This window comes from Zootoca vivipara, chromosome 8 (assembly GCF_963506605.1).
Source record: "Zootoca vivipara chromosome 8, rZooViv1.1, whole genome shotgun sequence".
Lineage (NCBI taxonomy): Eukaryota > Metazoa > Chordata > Lepidosauria > Squamata > Lacertidae > Zootoca > Zootoca vivipara.
In genome coordinates this window covers 33439862-33455344 of record NC_083283.1, presented here as the reverse complement: position 1 = coordinate 33455344, position 15483 = coordinate 33439862, and the positions used below count along the sequence as shown (strand labels likewise).

At 41.7% G+C, this 15483-nt stretch overlaps 1 protein-coding gene across 1 annotated transcript in view; it reads right to left on the bottom strand.

Annotated features, from left to right (window-relative positions):
* Nucleotides 1–15483, bottom strand: part of CPA6 (carboxypeptidase A6) — a 54311-nt gene that overhangs the window by 23529 nt on the left and 15299 nt on the right. Inside the window, exons 2-6 of the mRNA XM_035125592.2 lie at nucleotides 8140–8215; nucleotides 4090–4214; nucleotides 1825–1939; nucleotides 1475–1576; nucleotides 687–791 (exon numbers count right to left, since the gene is read on the bottom strand). Coding sequence (XP_034981483.1) covers nucleotides 687–791; nucleotides 1475–1576; nucleotides 1825–1939; nucleotides 4090–4214; nucleotides 8140–8215 — 523 coding nt within the window. The remainder of the gene's footprint in view (nucleotides 1–686; nucleotides 792–1474; nucleotides 1577–1824; nucleotides 1940–4089; nucleotides 4215–8139; nucleotides 8216–15483) is intronic.

Genomic DNA, 15483 nt, shown 5'->3' with positions numbered 1-15483 from the left:
CTGCAGTATTGTTGTATGTTTCTTGCTGTTGGGTCATGGAGATTATTTAAATTAAATTAAATTAAATTTACAATTAGAAAAATAAGAGCAAACATGTTGGATGCTACACTTCATATCCCCGCTCAGACATCCATCCATCCCCGACACCAAGTTTAAATAAATAAGAATATGCTTCAAATAAAAGTGGTTGATGCTGCTGAAATCTCTACATTTCATATAGTGCCCAATTCAGACCTATCCACAGACTAAGAACAAGTTCACACTGTTGACTGCATGGCGAAAGCTCATGACAACTGTCCAGGCTGCTGTTCAAACAAACAAACATATTTTCTTCCTGACTTGTGTTGATCTTGTCAGATTCTCTGAACATAACTGAGTCAGGTCCTAAGTCAAGAAATGAGCTAGTCACAATGGCAGTGGAGTTATTCACTTCATCCTTATCTAAGCAGGAAAGGGCTGACACCAGATTAAGCTGCATCATGGCTGTTAGCAATACTTTTGTCAAAGGCTAAGGTTTGGGAGCACCCTAGCCTCAGCTTGCTTCGGACAGATACGGCTACCTTCACCCTAGTTAACCATTACAAATGAGTTCCAAACAGGAATGCATCTCTGGTAAAGCAGCAAACTGAATGTGCCAGACTTTCAATTTCCTATTTCCAAAATACAACAGGGGAATCGATCCTTACTTCTTTCACAAACCACTGGCAAAATGCTGGTCCAATCCATTCTCTTGCATGGATTCCACAGTCTATCCAGACAGCTTTCTTGTAAAGGCGTGATCTTTTGCCTAGCTGCAATAGTAAATGTGCATAAGTGAGGAGAAAACAAAAACAAAAAACACAGGCTAGCATCCAAACTGCTATAAGGGCTTGTGTCAATCCCTTGTGTGGAATTGTTTCCTCCCCCCCCCTTTTCTCTAAACAGCTGAAAACCACAAACTGCTTTTGATAGTTCCAAAAGCACTTAACTTTGCAGCGCAGGAGGAAGCAGCAAGAGGAGAAACAAGCTTAAATCTCCTACTGGACTCATGGAAATAGTTTCACAATTCTTGGACTCCTGGTTCTACTATCTTACAAAATAAAATTTGATGGTATGTTTACCTCTCCTTCTGAACACATTCAAAAGAAATACATGCCAGGGACCCTTCCAACTCTATGATTCTATGTTCCTAGATGGAATTTCCTTGGTCATTCATATTTATTGTTGCAAGTTTAGTGGGTTGGGTAGATGCCTGATTCAACAGGGACTCAATCACACCCGCACATTTTCAACTTCGAACCTCTCAGGAGGAAACCTTTTTGTACTTTGGTTGTATATATGCATGTGTAAATAAACCATATATCATAAAGACACTACAGTCTCCGCTGTCACCCATTCCAAGGAAACAGAACTCTGGGTTAGCACTCAAAGATTGTGGTGGCCTACAGCATTATATGCCAAAAACTTCACAAATATTTTATCACTTTTATTTTACCTTTAGCACAAAAAGTGGTCTTCCTTCATATGACTTGCCAACACAGAACATGTGGACAAGATCTGAATGAGTTTTGTTCAGATGATACATCCAACTTTGAATCTGAAAAAGCAAAAATAAAAAGAGCCAAGATGCGTCTTTTTAATTTGAATCATTTTCCTTATCATATATGAAAATGAAAAACCAGCACAATATTGCAAAGGCTAGGAATCCATTAAAGTGTTTTCAATGCATATTACAGGTTCTCATTTTAAAGGTTATTTCAAAGGTTCTAGAAATAACACAAGTTTGCTAATTCCCCAGGACATGCACTTGCAAATAACATGGGATACCATTTTAATGTTACCTACTTCCTCCAGTGAATGATATATTTCATAGCTGTATCCTGGTAATGATCTACGATTCCTGGATGACCCCAAACCACTTTGCTTTTCTACTGCTTTTTGCAGATCAGATATGAGGACTCTGTGTCAAAAGAAAGCAAAATGAATAAATGCAGACCAAGGAAGAAAGGGCATAGAAAAATGCAGGAAAATAACACTGTTACGGTAAGCTGAAGTAACAGAGATTGAAACACATTGAGGAACTATTTGTGTCACTTTCATAAGCCTGCCTAAATTAGTTGTGATAGCATGTAATGTGCTGTCAAACAAGCTAGTTGTTTTGAAATATAACAGTACTTTGGAAAATGCAGAGAAGTGCTTTTGTTTTTCTAGGGAATGACAGAACATGATGTAAACTAATTAGCCAGTACTGAAATTTAAATGAAAAACTTAGTATCTTCCACATTATTGCTAGATCCTGTTTTACATTCATACTTCTAAGAAGGGTTACTGTGAAAATGAAATAAAATTAATCTCTTTTTACAATCTGGAATACGTTAATCTTTGAACCTTAAAATGCAGGTGGATCTGGGCTCAGCCATTTGTTGCATTAGCTTCTCTACTCAGCTTTTCCTAAACCTTGTCAGCTTTCCCATGGGCAATGGCCGAGGGCTTGTGCAAGAGGGCTTTGCCCCCTCTCCTCTCAACATGAGCCTACTGCACCCCCAAACTGGCCGGGAGAACTCCCAAAAGGTGTATGGGGAGAGGGAAGCTTGTTCTGATATGCTTGTGCACACAGGACATTTGTAGTACCACAACACTTAATCCCACCCTTAATTTTTAGGTAAAGATAAAGGGACCCCTGACCATTAGGTCCAGTCGTGACCGACTCTGGGGTTGCATGCTCATCTCGCATTATTGGCCGAGGGAGCCGGCGTTTGTCCGCAGACAGCTTTCCAGGTCATGTGGCCAGCATGACTAAGCTGCTTCTGGCGAACCAGAGCAGCACATGGAAGCGCCGTTTACCTTCCCACCAGAGCGGTACCTATTTATCTACTTGCACTTTGACGTGCTTTCAAACTGCTAGGTGGGCAGGAGCTGGGACCGAGCAACGGGAGCTCACTCCGTTGCAGGGATTTGAACCGCCGACCTTCTGATCAGCAAGCCCTAGACTCTGTGGTTTAACCCACAGCGCCACCTGCGCCATCATTCAGTATATCCGCCTTTGAATATTTGATAGCCCAAAGGAAACTCTAAGAAGTACCTTGCTAGCTTCACTCCTTGTGTTGTTGTTTTTTAAAAGATATGTTTTAGCCCCCAGAGCCATACAGAAAAGTTGGAACATGTAATAGCAACATCTGTTAAAGCTAACAGCAAAACAAAACTAAATGAACAAGCAATGTCTTCCAGGAGTCTAAGTTCAAAGTTTGTGCGATGTCTCCATTAAGAATACTTTGTGCCAATTACGTCCACATGCGTGTGCTACTTCCATTAACTTTAGAATTAAGAGTCTTTTCCTAACATGGCAAAAACAAGCCTCAAGTAGAAACATGTCAAGAGTGTCACGTTCTATGATCTAGTTAAAGCAATCTGCCATTTTCAAAAAGAAAACAACCCCACGGCATTATGGCATCTCAATACACACTCCCAATACACCTCCACTATAAAAATCCTGAATAAAGGTTATTTAGCCAATTTCTCCGTCTTCCTGACACACAAATCCTGGTCTCTAGAATTATCGGCTCCTATTGAGAGAGACAGAACTCTGGCAAATGCTGCTGGGAGTTTAAAAACAAGACAATGTGGAGTGATAAGTGCAATTCCTACTGAAAGCAGAGGAATTAACAATAATAATGAATCTGTGCCTCACACGGACCTTTTTTGGTGACAGGAAATTGACTAGTGTATCCCTAGCATATAATTTAAAAGCATGTGTGTGCTTGCAACTACTCAGCATACTTCTACTTAACATTCAAGTGCAACTCAAGCGGGCTGTGGAACCAGTGGAAATAATTACCATTTATATAACAAATAAACCAGGCCTGGGAGCACTGAAGAGACACTGGTTTCCATTCTAAAGGGGACTCTTTAATTAAACTGCCTGCCCAAGAGACTTCCTGCATGCTTCCATTCAAATAACAGTTTTGTAGGATGTCTGTGTACTCTCCAGCCATTGTAATTAAAAAGGCACAATATTAAATGGAGCATATTTCTAAATAAAATAGATGTAACAGACCTAAACCATGTCAGAATGCATCAGGTGGCCTTAGAGGAACTGAAATCCATGCTTACGTATATTGGATGTTTGCTTGTTGTAGGTAAGGTAGAAGAATTTGCGAATTGTTCCTTGATACACGTATGTCTGTAACTGCACCCTTTGAGATGTAGGAGATGCTGCCAGGCTGCCACAGGTCTACCTGTAGTGCAGGAACCAACCTGTAATTCATATTTATTCAGTCTAGATTGAGAACATCCATGAATTTAATATATAAAAGGTCATCTTCTTCTTATGCACTATAATAACATGTCAGAGATCATCCTCATGTGTAGGTACTTACTGCAGCCTGAGGGAAGCAGATTTAATATTAAACATTGATCCTGAAATAGCCAAAAAGCAAACAACAACAAAAAAACGACCTATGCTGAAATGAGTAATGTGTATAAGGCACAATTTCTTCAACTTGATTTTCAGCCCACGTGTTTTTCCTGTACATTTAAGCAGATTTATAGTCTATAACTGTTTGATATACATCCTTGCAAAATTAATGTCAGAGGATATGTGCATGCTGCTTTATTGATTTGGTGTCTGAAAATGAAAACCTTAAAAAAACAACAACCCTAAAACAAGTACTCTCATCTGCCACACGGCTACCATAATTCAAGCAGTGATTAAATGTATTCTCTGCATCCGATTTCCTACACAGTAATTCTCCTGTCAATGCTTCAAAATAGTCTCTTACTATTATATCAGATGATGTAAATGTTGCTTTCAGAGTTTATTCTTTTAACAGGTCAACCAAAGGAAAGGAATATGTCAATAATTAGAAAGCATTTGGAGTTACAGCAACAGATCCCTTGGAAAAGTGTCATGCAAAAGCTCTGGATGACAGCTCATTGGGCAAAGATGGTGCAAAATGTTTTGTGTTTGTTTGTTTGTTTTAAAGCAAGGGACATTTAAGGCATACGTCCTAAAGAGTGAAACTCAGACAATGAAACTAATTGTACAATCCTAGGGTGCCCTGCTCAGAAGTAAGACCAAAGTTCAGTAGGTCTTACTCCCAGGTAAGTTGGCATGGAATCGCAGCCCAAGATCAGTTGAAAACATACGTGAGGGTGAAGAACATCTCTCTGAGGGGCAAGATTAGAGTATCTTCTTCCCCAAGTAGGTTTTTTTTAATAAGAAGCCCAATGAGAAAAGACACATAGAATAATGACAGTGGAAATCTTCCAAGATTTTACAGGGCAAACCTCAGCACCACTAGCTATGTCAGGCTGAAACAATTTGCCATGCCTGTCATTTGCAATAGCCACCATGTGGCGAGGCTGAATTCCTACGACAAGTGTGGGGAAATAGGAACATAGGAAGGTGTATTATACAATGTCACACCATGTAGCTCACTATTGCCAACACTGACTGGCAATGGCTCTCCAGGGTTTCAGACAGGGGTCTTTCTCAGCCCTGCCTTGAAATGCTGGTAGGGGCAGCCCATCCCGTTTTGCCACCTGAGGCAAAATGGGGAGGTGCCGGCCCCCAAAGTGGCTACTTCAGTCCGCTTCATAGGCGGCCCAGCCCTGGATGTTGGGAACTGAATCATTGACCTGTCCCTAAACCACAGCATGAGTAAACAGAAGCTGAGAACTTATCTTGCCCCACATTCCCCTCCCCCATTTTTCTCTTGGGGGGGAAACATGGCTGCAGAGATTTGAACGAGGCATTGCACAGAATACATAAACTTGTCAAAGAATAGTAGTTTTACAAATTTGCCTAAGTACACTTGGTGGAAAACACAAATATGCCAAGGGTAAACTGAGAACGAACCAATTAGAATAAACCTTTTGTGGGCTTACATTTCTTTAGGTATAAACAAGTTCCTTCTTGGATAGATTCTCAACTTTACTACACTGGTTTCAAATTTATTTGCTTTTTCCCTTGAGGAAGGAAGAATGTTGGTAATGTGATAGGTGACTTAGATTTACAATATAAGCTAGAAGCACTCAGTATGTGCTTCTTAAAACATGTCTGCATTCGAAGGTCTCAAATTTACCTTGAAGGTAAGCATAAAATTAAAGCAATTTGTATGTTATTGCTATCCTTCGGCTCTTTCACTCTTCAGCTTATCAACCGTTGCTGTGCTGATAGATTTGTAGAGGCAGAAATATGTGGCTGTTTTGCATGGCGTTTGGGGATGGTGGAAGCGATGTCATCTTGCCCACTATCAGATAGCAACTGGCTGGATCATAGGATGGCCACATGTCCCACTTTGAAGAGGACAATCCTTGGTTTGAAGGACTACCAGGGGGCAGATCTCTACTGGAATGTTTGCAGGCCCTAGTTTAAAGATAAAGAGCCATAATAAGGGAGAACAGGAGGGATCTTGGGTTTGTCCATCAATGGTCAGCACCCGGTCCATAAAATGAGCAACCACACAGTTCACTTGATCACAGTCTTCCCCATGATGGTAAGATTGTGTATGTGTATATTATGGTAAGATTGTGTATATGTATACTATCTTCTCCTCTTTATGGTGAAACATCTCCTCTATTTTGGCAATGTATAAGTGGCCACCCTATTTGAAATCCCTATTGAGGAGGTCATGCCTGAAGGCAAGCAATCTAGCTTTTTCTATCTGGTATCAGGCATGCCTGTTATTTAAAAATACAGAAAACATTTAAAAAATAAAGATACTCATTAATTCCTCATATGATAACATTGGTTCTTGGCATTCTTGATCATCATCTCTTACTTTTGTTCTTTTTTCTTGCTGCGCTGATAAGACTCTATTTGTCCATAAGTTACACACGTGGAGACAATACTCTCCTATTTATAAGTGATGTTTTGCTAGAAAAGTATTGCAAAGATGCTTTGGATGAAATTGTTCATGATTGTACACAGCTACTGTTCATAAAAGTAAAAAATGTTTGTTGCTTAAAAAGGATTACAATAATATTAGAGGCATGCTTTTATAAACACTGTCAAAGTATGGGAATCAGGGTTCATATGGTCTAGAAAGATGTTTTCCTTTAAAATAAAAATAAAATAAATTAAATTAAAAAAGGAAATAAGGCCAAAAAAGAAAAAGAAAAAAAGAAGAAAGAAAGAAAGAAAGATGTTTTCCCGATGCCTCTCGCCCTCTTTTGCAAATGGCTTGTAACTAAGCACAGAACAAACTCTGTGGGGAAGGACCACCGCTTAGCCATACAATGCACATTTTGCAAACAGGTGGTTCCAGAATCCGTCCCTAGTATTTTCATTTAAAACAATCAGGCAAGCAATTTGGAATACCTCTACCAGAGACCCTGGACAATTCCTGCCACAATTCTGAGCTAAATGGACAAATAATCTAATCTTGTATGAAGTAGCTTCTTATGCTATGGATTCCCATCAATCAAGCTGCATTCCTGTATTTATTTATAATTTATATACCACTTGATTGTAAAAACAACAACCTCAAAGCAGTTTCCTTTGGGGATAATCAGTTAGTGGCAATAGGTGGGGCCAGAGACAAAAGTGGGAAGGGTTCACAAGATTGCTTTGTTCTGGTCTCACCCTCACCTTCTTTGTCAGTCCATCTCTCTCATATTTTTCTCCATTTCTGCACATGCATGCTGTGGAAGAGAAAATGATTTCCAGAGGGGTGGACCAGGGGGCAGACTGTAGTGTCTGGAGGGCTGCATAAAATTAGACTGGGATCCACAGGTCGCTTAGTACTGGATTAAAGACTGCAATTATTTGATTGGCCAGAAGTCCTGTCAGTCCAAACAACAACAACAACAATCAACCTTCAGTTCTTCTAGCCTCCCTAAGCATTCATTCATTCATGTTCTTACATTTATATACTGCCTTTTCTGTCTTTGAATGCAGTGTAATGTGCATATGGCTCCCAGAAAGCCTGTGTAATCTGCCATCTAAGCTCTTAACAGACCCAGAAGGACTTAGCTTCAGCAACTTGGTAGCCTCAAGTTGCCTTCAGACCACAAGCTGGAATGAATAGATAGATAGAGAGAGATAGAGACAGAGATATGGGTGTCAATGATCCTTCATAACACACTTAAAAACCTCTGATGAAACACTCTTCTCATTCTGTCCCTCAGTACACAGCAATCCCAGGCCCCCAAACTCACCTCAAGTTGTTGAGAAAGGATCTTCAGTGTCTCTGCTGCCTTCTCATTCTCAGGAACAACCCGTAGCACTTTATCCCTGTTAAGGAATACTGAAATGAAACCCTGAGTATTCTTTTTTCAAAAAGAAACATAAGTAAGAGGCAGGAAGGATAACAATAAAAATGTAGATGCGGACTTAAACTACAGCTTACATACCGATCACAAATCAGCATCACCTTTTTTATGTCAGTGTCTTGAATAATTCATACCATAACCTGAAGAAATGTGAACTCTCCCGTTTGAGTTGTTAAAAAGGATGAAGAGCTGTGAATATTTGCTTCTTCTTGTTCTTATTAATTCTGGAAATGGTGGGGTGGGGAGAGATCATCTCTCCCTATCCAATAATAAAGGAGTAACAAAGAAACACCAAAACCTAAGGGCTATTGTATAAAGGAAATAGCTTGGAGATGGAGTATGTGTAAACAGATAAAAACCTGATTCTGAAGCACTGTAGCTCAAAGGATATTGTCAGATAGGGCACAGATATTGGAAGTGACTGGTGACCTACAAAAATCTTAATTATGTTGGATATGTGCTTGCTTCAGATGGATTAATACGGAAACAGAAAACTGTGACCTTCCTGATGATTTTCTGGACTGTAATTCCCATATCCTTGACCATTGTCTATACTGGCTAGTATAGCCAGTACAAGAGACGACTCTACACAAGAGTACAAGAGCCAGTACAAGAGACGATTCTACACATGGATATCACCAAATGGGCAGCATCGAAATCAGATTGATTATATTCTCTGCAGCCAAAGATGGAGAAGCTCTATACAGTCAGCAAAAACAAGACCTGGAGCTGACTGTAACTCAGATCATCAGCTTCTTATAGCAAAATTCCAGCTTAAACTGAAGAAAGTAGGAAAAACCACTGGGCCAGTAAGATACAATCTGAATCAAATCCCTTATGAATACACAGTGGAAGTGAGGAACAGGTTTAAGGATTTAGATTTGGTGGACAGAGTGCCTGAAGAACTATGGATGGAGGCTCGTAACATTATACAGGAGGCAGCAACGAAAACCATCCCAAGGAAAAGGAAATGCAAGAAAGCAAAATGGCTGTCCAACGAGGCCTTACAAATAGCGGAGGAGAGGAGGCAAGCAAAATGCAAGGGAGATAGGGAAAGATACAGGAAACTGAATGCAGATTTCCAAAAAACAGCAAGGAGAGACAAGAGGGTCTTCTTAAATGAGCAATGCAAAGAAATAGAGGAAAACCAGAGATCTGTTCAAGAAAATTGGAGATATGAAAGGAACATTTCATACAAAGATTACCATAATCAAGGACAAAAGTGGTAAGGACCTAACAGAAGCAGAAGACATCAAGAAGAGGTGGCAAGAATACACAGAGGAATTATACCAGAAAGATATGGAGGTCTCGTACACCCCAGGTAGTGTGGTTGCTGACCTTGAGCCAGACATCTTGGAGAGTGAAGTCAAATGGGCCTTAGAAAGCACTGCTAATAACAAGGCCAGTGGAAGTGATGATATTCCAGCTGAACTATTTAAAATTTTAAAAGATGATGCTGTTAAGGTGCTACACCCAATATGCCAGCAAGCTTGGAAAACTCAGCAATGGCCAGAGGATTGGAGAAGATCAGTCTACATCCCAATTCCAAAGAAGGGCAGTGCCAAAGAATGCTCCAACTACCGCACAATTGCACTCATTTAACACGCTAGCAAGGTTATGCTTAAAATTCTACAAGGCAGGCTTAGGCAGTATGTGGACCGAGAACTCCCAGAAGTGCAAGCTGGATTTCGAAAGGGCAGAGGAACCAGAGACCAAATAGCAAAAATGCGCTGGATTATGGAGAAAGCTAGAGAGTTCCAGAAAAACGTCTACTTCTGCTTCATTGATTATGCAAAAGCCTTTGACTGTGTCGACCACAGCAAACTATGGCAAGTTCTTAAAGAAATGGGAGTGCCTGATCACCTCATCTGTCTCCTGAGAAATCTCTATGTGGGACAAGAAGCTACAGTTAGAACTGGTAATGGAACAACTGATTGGTTCAAAATTGGGAAAGGAGTACGACAAGGTTGTATATTGTCTCCCTGCTTATTTAACTTATATGCAGAATTCATCATGCGAAAGGCTGGACTACATGAATCCCAAGCCGGAATTAAGATTGTCGGAAGAAATATCAACAACCTCAGATATGCAGATGACACAACCTTGATGGCAGAAAGCGAGGAGGAATTAAAGAACCTTTTAATGAGGGTGAAAGAGGAGAGCGCAAAATATGGTCTGAAGCTCAACATCAAAAAAACCAAGATCATGGCCACTGGTCCCATCACCTCCTGGCAAATAGAAGGGGAAGAAATGGAGGCAGTGAGAGATTTTACTTTCTTGGGCTCCTTGATCACTGCAGATGGTGACAGCAGTCACGAAATTAAAAGACGCCTGCTTCTTGGGAGAAAAGCAATGACAAACCTAGACAGCATCTTAAAAAGCAGAGACATCACCTTGCCGACAAAGGTCCGTATAGTTAAAGCTATGGTTTTCCCAGTAGTGATGTATGGAAGTGAGAGCTGGACCATAAAGAAGGCTGATCGCCGAAGAATTGATGCTTTTGAATTATGGTGCTGGAGGAGACTCTTGAGAGTCCCATGGACTGCAAGTGTAAGGTCACCAGAAATGTAATATGGATGATTGGCTTCCCAAATTGACCAGACGAAATCTCAGGCAGTTGTACATATTATAAAACAGATTTATTAAAACATTTATTGCAATAAATGGTGGCAGTGAGAATGAGTTTCTCATTCTGCCCGACCCATGGGCATACACAGAGTGCTTTTATAACAAAACTTACCCACACCCACCCCCTCAGAATGTAGCTTCTACAGGATATGCTCTTGTGGTTTATGTTAGACAGGATGGAACAAAGGAACAAAATGTGGTGTAGCTAGAATTTCTTAGAAGTGCTGTGTGTGGTTAGATCTTTGCATTAGATGTGCAAACATGCTGTGCCTGTAAACAGAGAGATTTAGAATTGAATATACAAAATGGAGTTCTTCTTGCTCTCCTGCGTGGCCTGACCAGGATTATTCTGGCCCTGGTCATTGCCACCCTATATTCCCTCCTCTTCAATATGGAGATGAAGAACAGGTCTGCTTCTGCATCTCCATTTGATTGACCCATTGCACTACAGTGTTTCCTGGTGTTTCCTGCTTGGTAGGGGGTTGGACTGGATGGCCCTTGTGGTCTCTTCCAACTCTATGATTCTACAGAGGAGCCAGCAGCTTCCCATGCTCCAATGTTAGGCCAAAGGATGGGCAACAGAGAGCAAAGTAAGTGAGGAAGCTTCTGCTGACTTTTCCCAGCTTGTTACTCAGCTTGTCTCAGAAGGGTTACCAGAAACTTTTTTACAGACCAAGGTTCTGCATAGGGCTAAGACAATAAGAAAGAAAATTAATATTACAAGCAGAATCTCTTTTAACTATGACCAACCTGGGAGCCAAGAACTAATCTAACTCCATACACTGGGCAGACCTGCACCGTCTAGGCTAACCTTGTGGTACAAGTCAGCCTGCTTCTTAATGTTTTTAACATCACTCTCAACACATTTACTCTAGTTGTATACAGATGTTAGTTCAGAGCCCTGATCCGTCCAATATCGGTCACCACGTGTTGAGCCTGATTGATGTACACACAGCAGGAGGAGTTCAGAAGGGCTACCTGGCCAGCTACATCTAGTCCTGAGAGTCTGGCCAAAACCTCATGCTTTATTGAGGGACTTCAAAGAAGTATGTAGGGCAGAAGAAGGCTAACTGGAAGCTTGCTCAAATGTTAGGTTTTGACTTCCAGGGAAATAGTGCAAGGCATATAGAGAATCTGGGGGTGGGGGCTGTCTTTTCTACTGAACAGTTAAAATACTTGACCAAGGCTGGGACACCAGAGCTAAGAAGGTTCCAGGAACCTCAGGCTGTGATCAGGAACTAGCAGTCATTAAAGACATTGTACATTGCTTTTCTTAAATCAAGTAGCAAAATATTTCACAAACAGACCTACATTTTGTTACCTGGCACATTCAGACCTTCATTTTGAAACTTCTTAACTTAAGGTATACAAGCTAGTGTTTCTAAAACAAGTGAATAATGAGCCTCACTAAACAGTTTAAAAGTGCTACCACACATGCACATGGGGTTGGAAATCTTTCCTAAGGGGGAAAGAATAATTCATTGTTAGGATAGACACCATCATGGATTAAGGCATTCAGTCTGCAGAACTGTCAGTGTAAAGTAACCATGAAAGTTTTTCTTTTCCCGCTTCAACTTGATGCTATAAACCAGAGTAAAAATGCTTGCTGAATTTAAGCCTTTGGATTAATCTATTTCCATAACTCCTAAGCATTTTCTGTTGAAGTTTTTAGCCTTCGTGTTAGACCTAACTGGAAACACATTTTTGCATTATACAAACATCCAAGCACTATTGCCACTTTCTACTACATTGCATTTCCATTTGAGGCACAAAAAAAAAAATCGCAATACAGACTTTTGGCAACAAAGGGTTCTTTCTCTCAGGTGGGCCATGAATCTATAATGGCCACACTAGTCTTCAGAGATACTGGGATACTATAGTTGCTGGAAATCTAAAAGCCAAGGGGCTTTGGCCACTGTTTCCAAAACTTTATGTCAGCAGGAAAATACACAGTTCTCTCTCAGCTCAGTACTGGGCTTCAATGCAAATCAGTGGGTTTCAAGAGTTCCTACACAGTTCTAAAGGCCAGGAATATATATATATAACAATTGGAGATTTGTCCTAGCTGAGCATTTGGCTACAGAAAGAATGGCTATTGTTCCAGTTTGCCAGAGTCAGGAGAGGCTTGCATTAGACATCAGTGGGCTACCATCATTTCCAAAGCCAGAACTGAGGGGTGCACCTGGCCAACTTCTTCCAGTTACATCCCCAACCCAGCTATAGCCCTGTATCACCTAGGGAGTTGCTGGAACCCTCCCCATATCTGTATGACCTAGGGAGTTGCTGGAACCCACCCCATGTCTGTATGACCTAGGGAGTTGCTGGAACCCACCCCATGGTTCAATTTCTGAAACTATTTTGGGTCTGTTCGCTCAAGTGAGGCAGGTACACTGCCCTTCCTTCCAAATTAAGGATACTGCTTTGGGGGCAGGTAGACTTCTACTGTGGGTCCCACTCAATTGATGCCTCCCATACAAATATACATTCATACATACATATATAAGGGTCTAAGATCATGGCCACTGGTCCCATCACCTCCTGGCAAATAGAAGGGGAAGAAATGGAGGCAGTGAGAGATTTTACTTTCTTGGGCTCCTTGATCACTGCAGATGGTGACAGCAGTCACGAAATTAAAAGACGCCTGCTTCTTGGGAGAAAAGCAATGACAAACCTAGACAGCATCTTAAAAAGCAGAGACATCACCTTGCCGACAAAGGTCCGTATAGTTAAAGCTATGGTTTTCCCAGTAGTGATGTATGGAAGTGAGAGCTGGACCATAAAGAAGGCTGATCGCCGAAGAATTGATGCTTTTGAATTATGGTGCTGGAGGAGACTCTTGAGAGTCCCATGGACTGCTAGAAGATCAAACCTATCCATTCTTAAGGAAATCAGCCCTGAGTGCTCCCTGGAAGGACAGATCGTGAAGCTGAGGCTCCAATACTTTGGCCACCTCATGAGAAGAGAAGAATCCTTGGAAAAGACCCTGATGTTGGGAAAGATTGAGGGCACTAGGAGAAGGGGACGACAGAGGACAAGATGGTTGGACAGTGTTCTCGAAGCTACGAACATGAGTTTGACCAAACTACGGGAGGCAGTGGAAGACAGGAGTGCCTGGCGTGCTATGGTCCATGGGGTCACGAAGAGTCGGACACGACTAAACGACTAAACAACAACAACAACAACAACAACAACAACAAGATTTACTGTGCCTTCTTGATGGCGTTGCATAAGATGGACGTTCCTCAACCCGTGTGTCGAGTGACAGCGTCCGGAGTGTCACAGCAGGGGCTACTTCGGTTTCCCATGCGCTGGGCGTCTTTTGCCGGTCAGACGCTGCAAGGGGAAACTGGTGCACCGTGCGCTGGGTGCCCACTTCTGATTAGGCACAGCAGGGTGTGGATCCAGGGGGTCACCTCAGGCACTTTCACCAGTTGGAATGGATACCTCACCACCTAGGAATGAAGAGGGTCTCGTCTCCCTTCCTTCAAGGATTCACTCAGGGACTCGCTAGCGTCAGGCTGGAACCATCGTGTCAGGCTCCGCAAGGCTACACGCTCTTCGCTCGAGTGATTTCCTGTAGATAAAAAACAAAGGAGGGGGGGGGGAAGAGATGGTCCTTGTAGCTGCCGCTGCTGTTTTAGAACTTCTTGCTGGTAAGTCCACCACCAAACTCTCCGAGGTAGTGCGTCCCACGTATTGGACATTGAGGTGTGTCTGGCACACAGAAGTCATCTCTGGGATGTAGCAGCAGTTCCTTACAGCAGTCTTTGCAGAATTTCACAAGGCTTGCAACAGGATTCCACGTCTGGTCCATCTTTCAGGATCTCCCCGTGGTTTCTCTTTCCTTCCACAGAACTTCATGCATGTGCAGGGTCGAGGGGGGCGCTTTAAATCCGTATTTGCCTCCCATCCAGCTGCCGACGGCTGAGTTCTGCTAGGATACTGAAGCCTGTTTTTCAAATTATGCAAAGTCTTGTGGTTTCTAGAAGAAGAAAGAACTTACAGCTGCTTTGTAGCAACGGGCTGTTTCCGTGAGACATAAAAATTTTAAAGTCAAAGCATTTAGAGCAGTAGTGTTTTTGTAAGCTGAAACATGGACCTCCAAAGCATAACATCTTTTTCTCCCTACTTTCACAGCAACGGTCTTGGTCACACAATGTCACACAATAGAATGTCCGAAATGGCAACACCAGCCAGGCACAGCCACAGTCTCTAAGTGCAGGTTGCAGGAGAAAACAAGTTGTGCAAATACAAATCATGCAGAATTGCTTGTGTAACCAAATAAGGGGGGTTACGCCACACATCTCTGCCGGAGGTTTGAGAGACTGCTCGAGATTTTTCGCAGCCTGTCTTCCAATGGTAGTGTTAGATTCAAACAGACAATGTCTTTACACACAAAATCTCAATTCAGTATAACTTTCTTCTACCTTATCCTGAATTCTTTAGTTGATAAACATTCATTTCATTAAAATATGCAGTTCTACAAATTTTCCAACATGTTGCTGTCACAAAAACATATGAAATGGGGTTGCAGGTAGGAGGGTTAAACCCTTTAAACGTAGTTTGCTTTTAGAAGGACTCAAATGTCTCTTTTTCCCCATT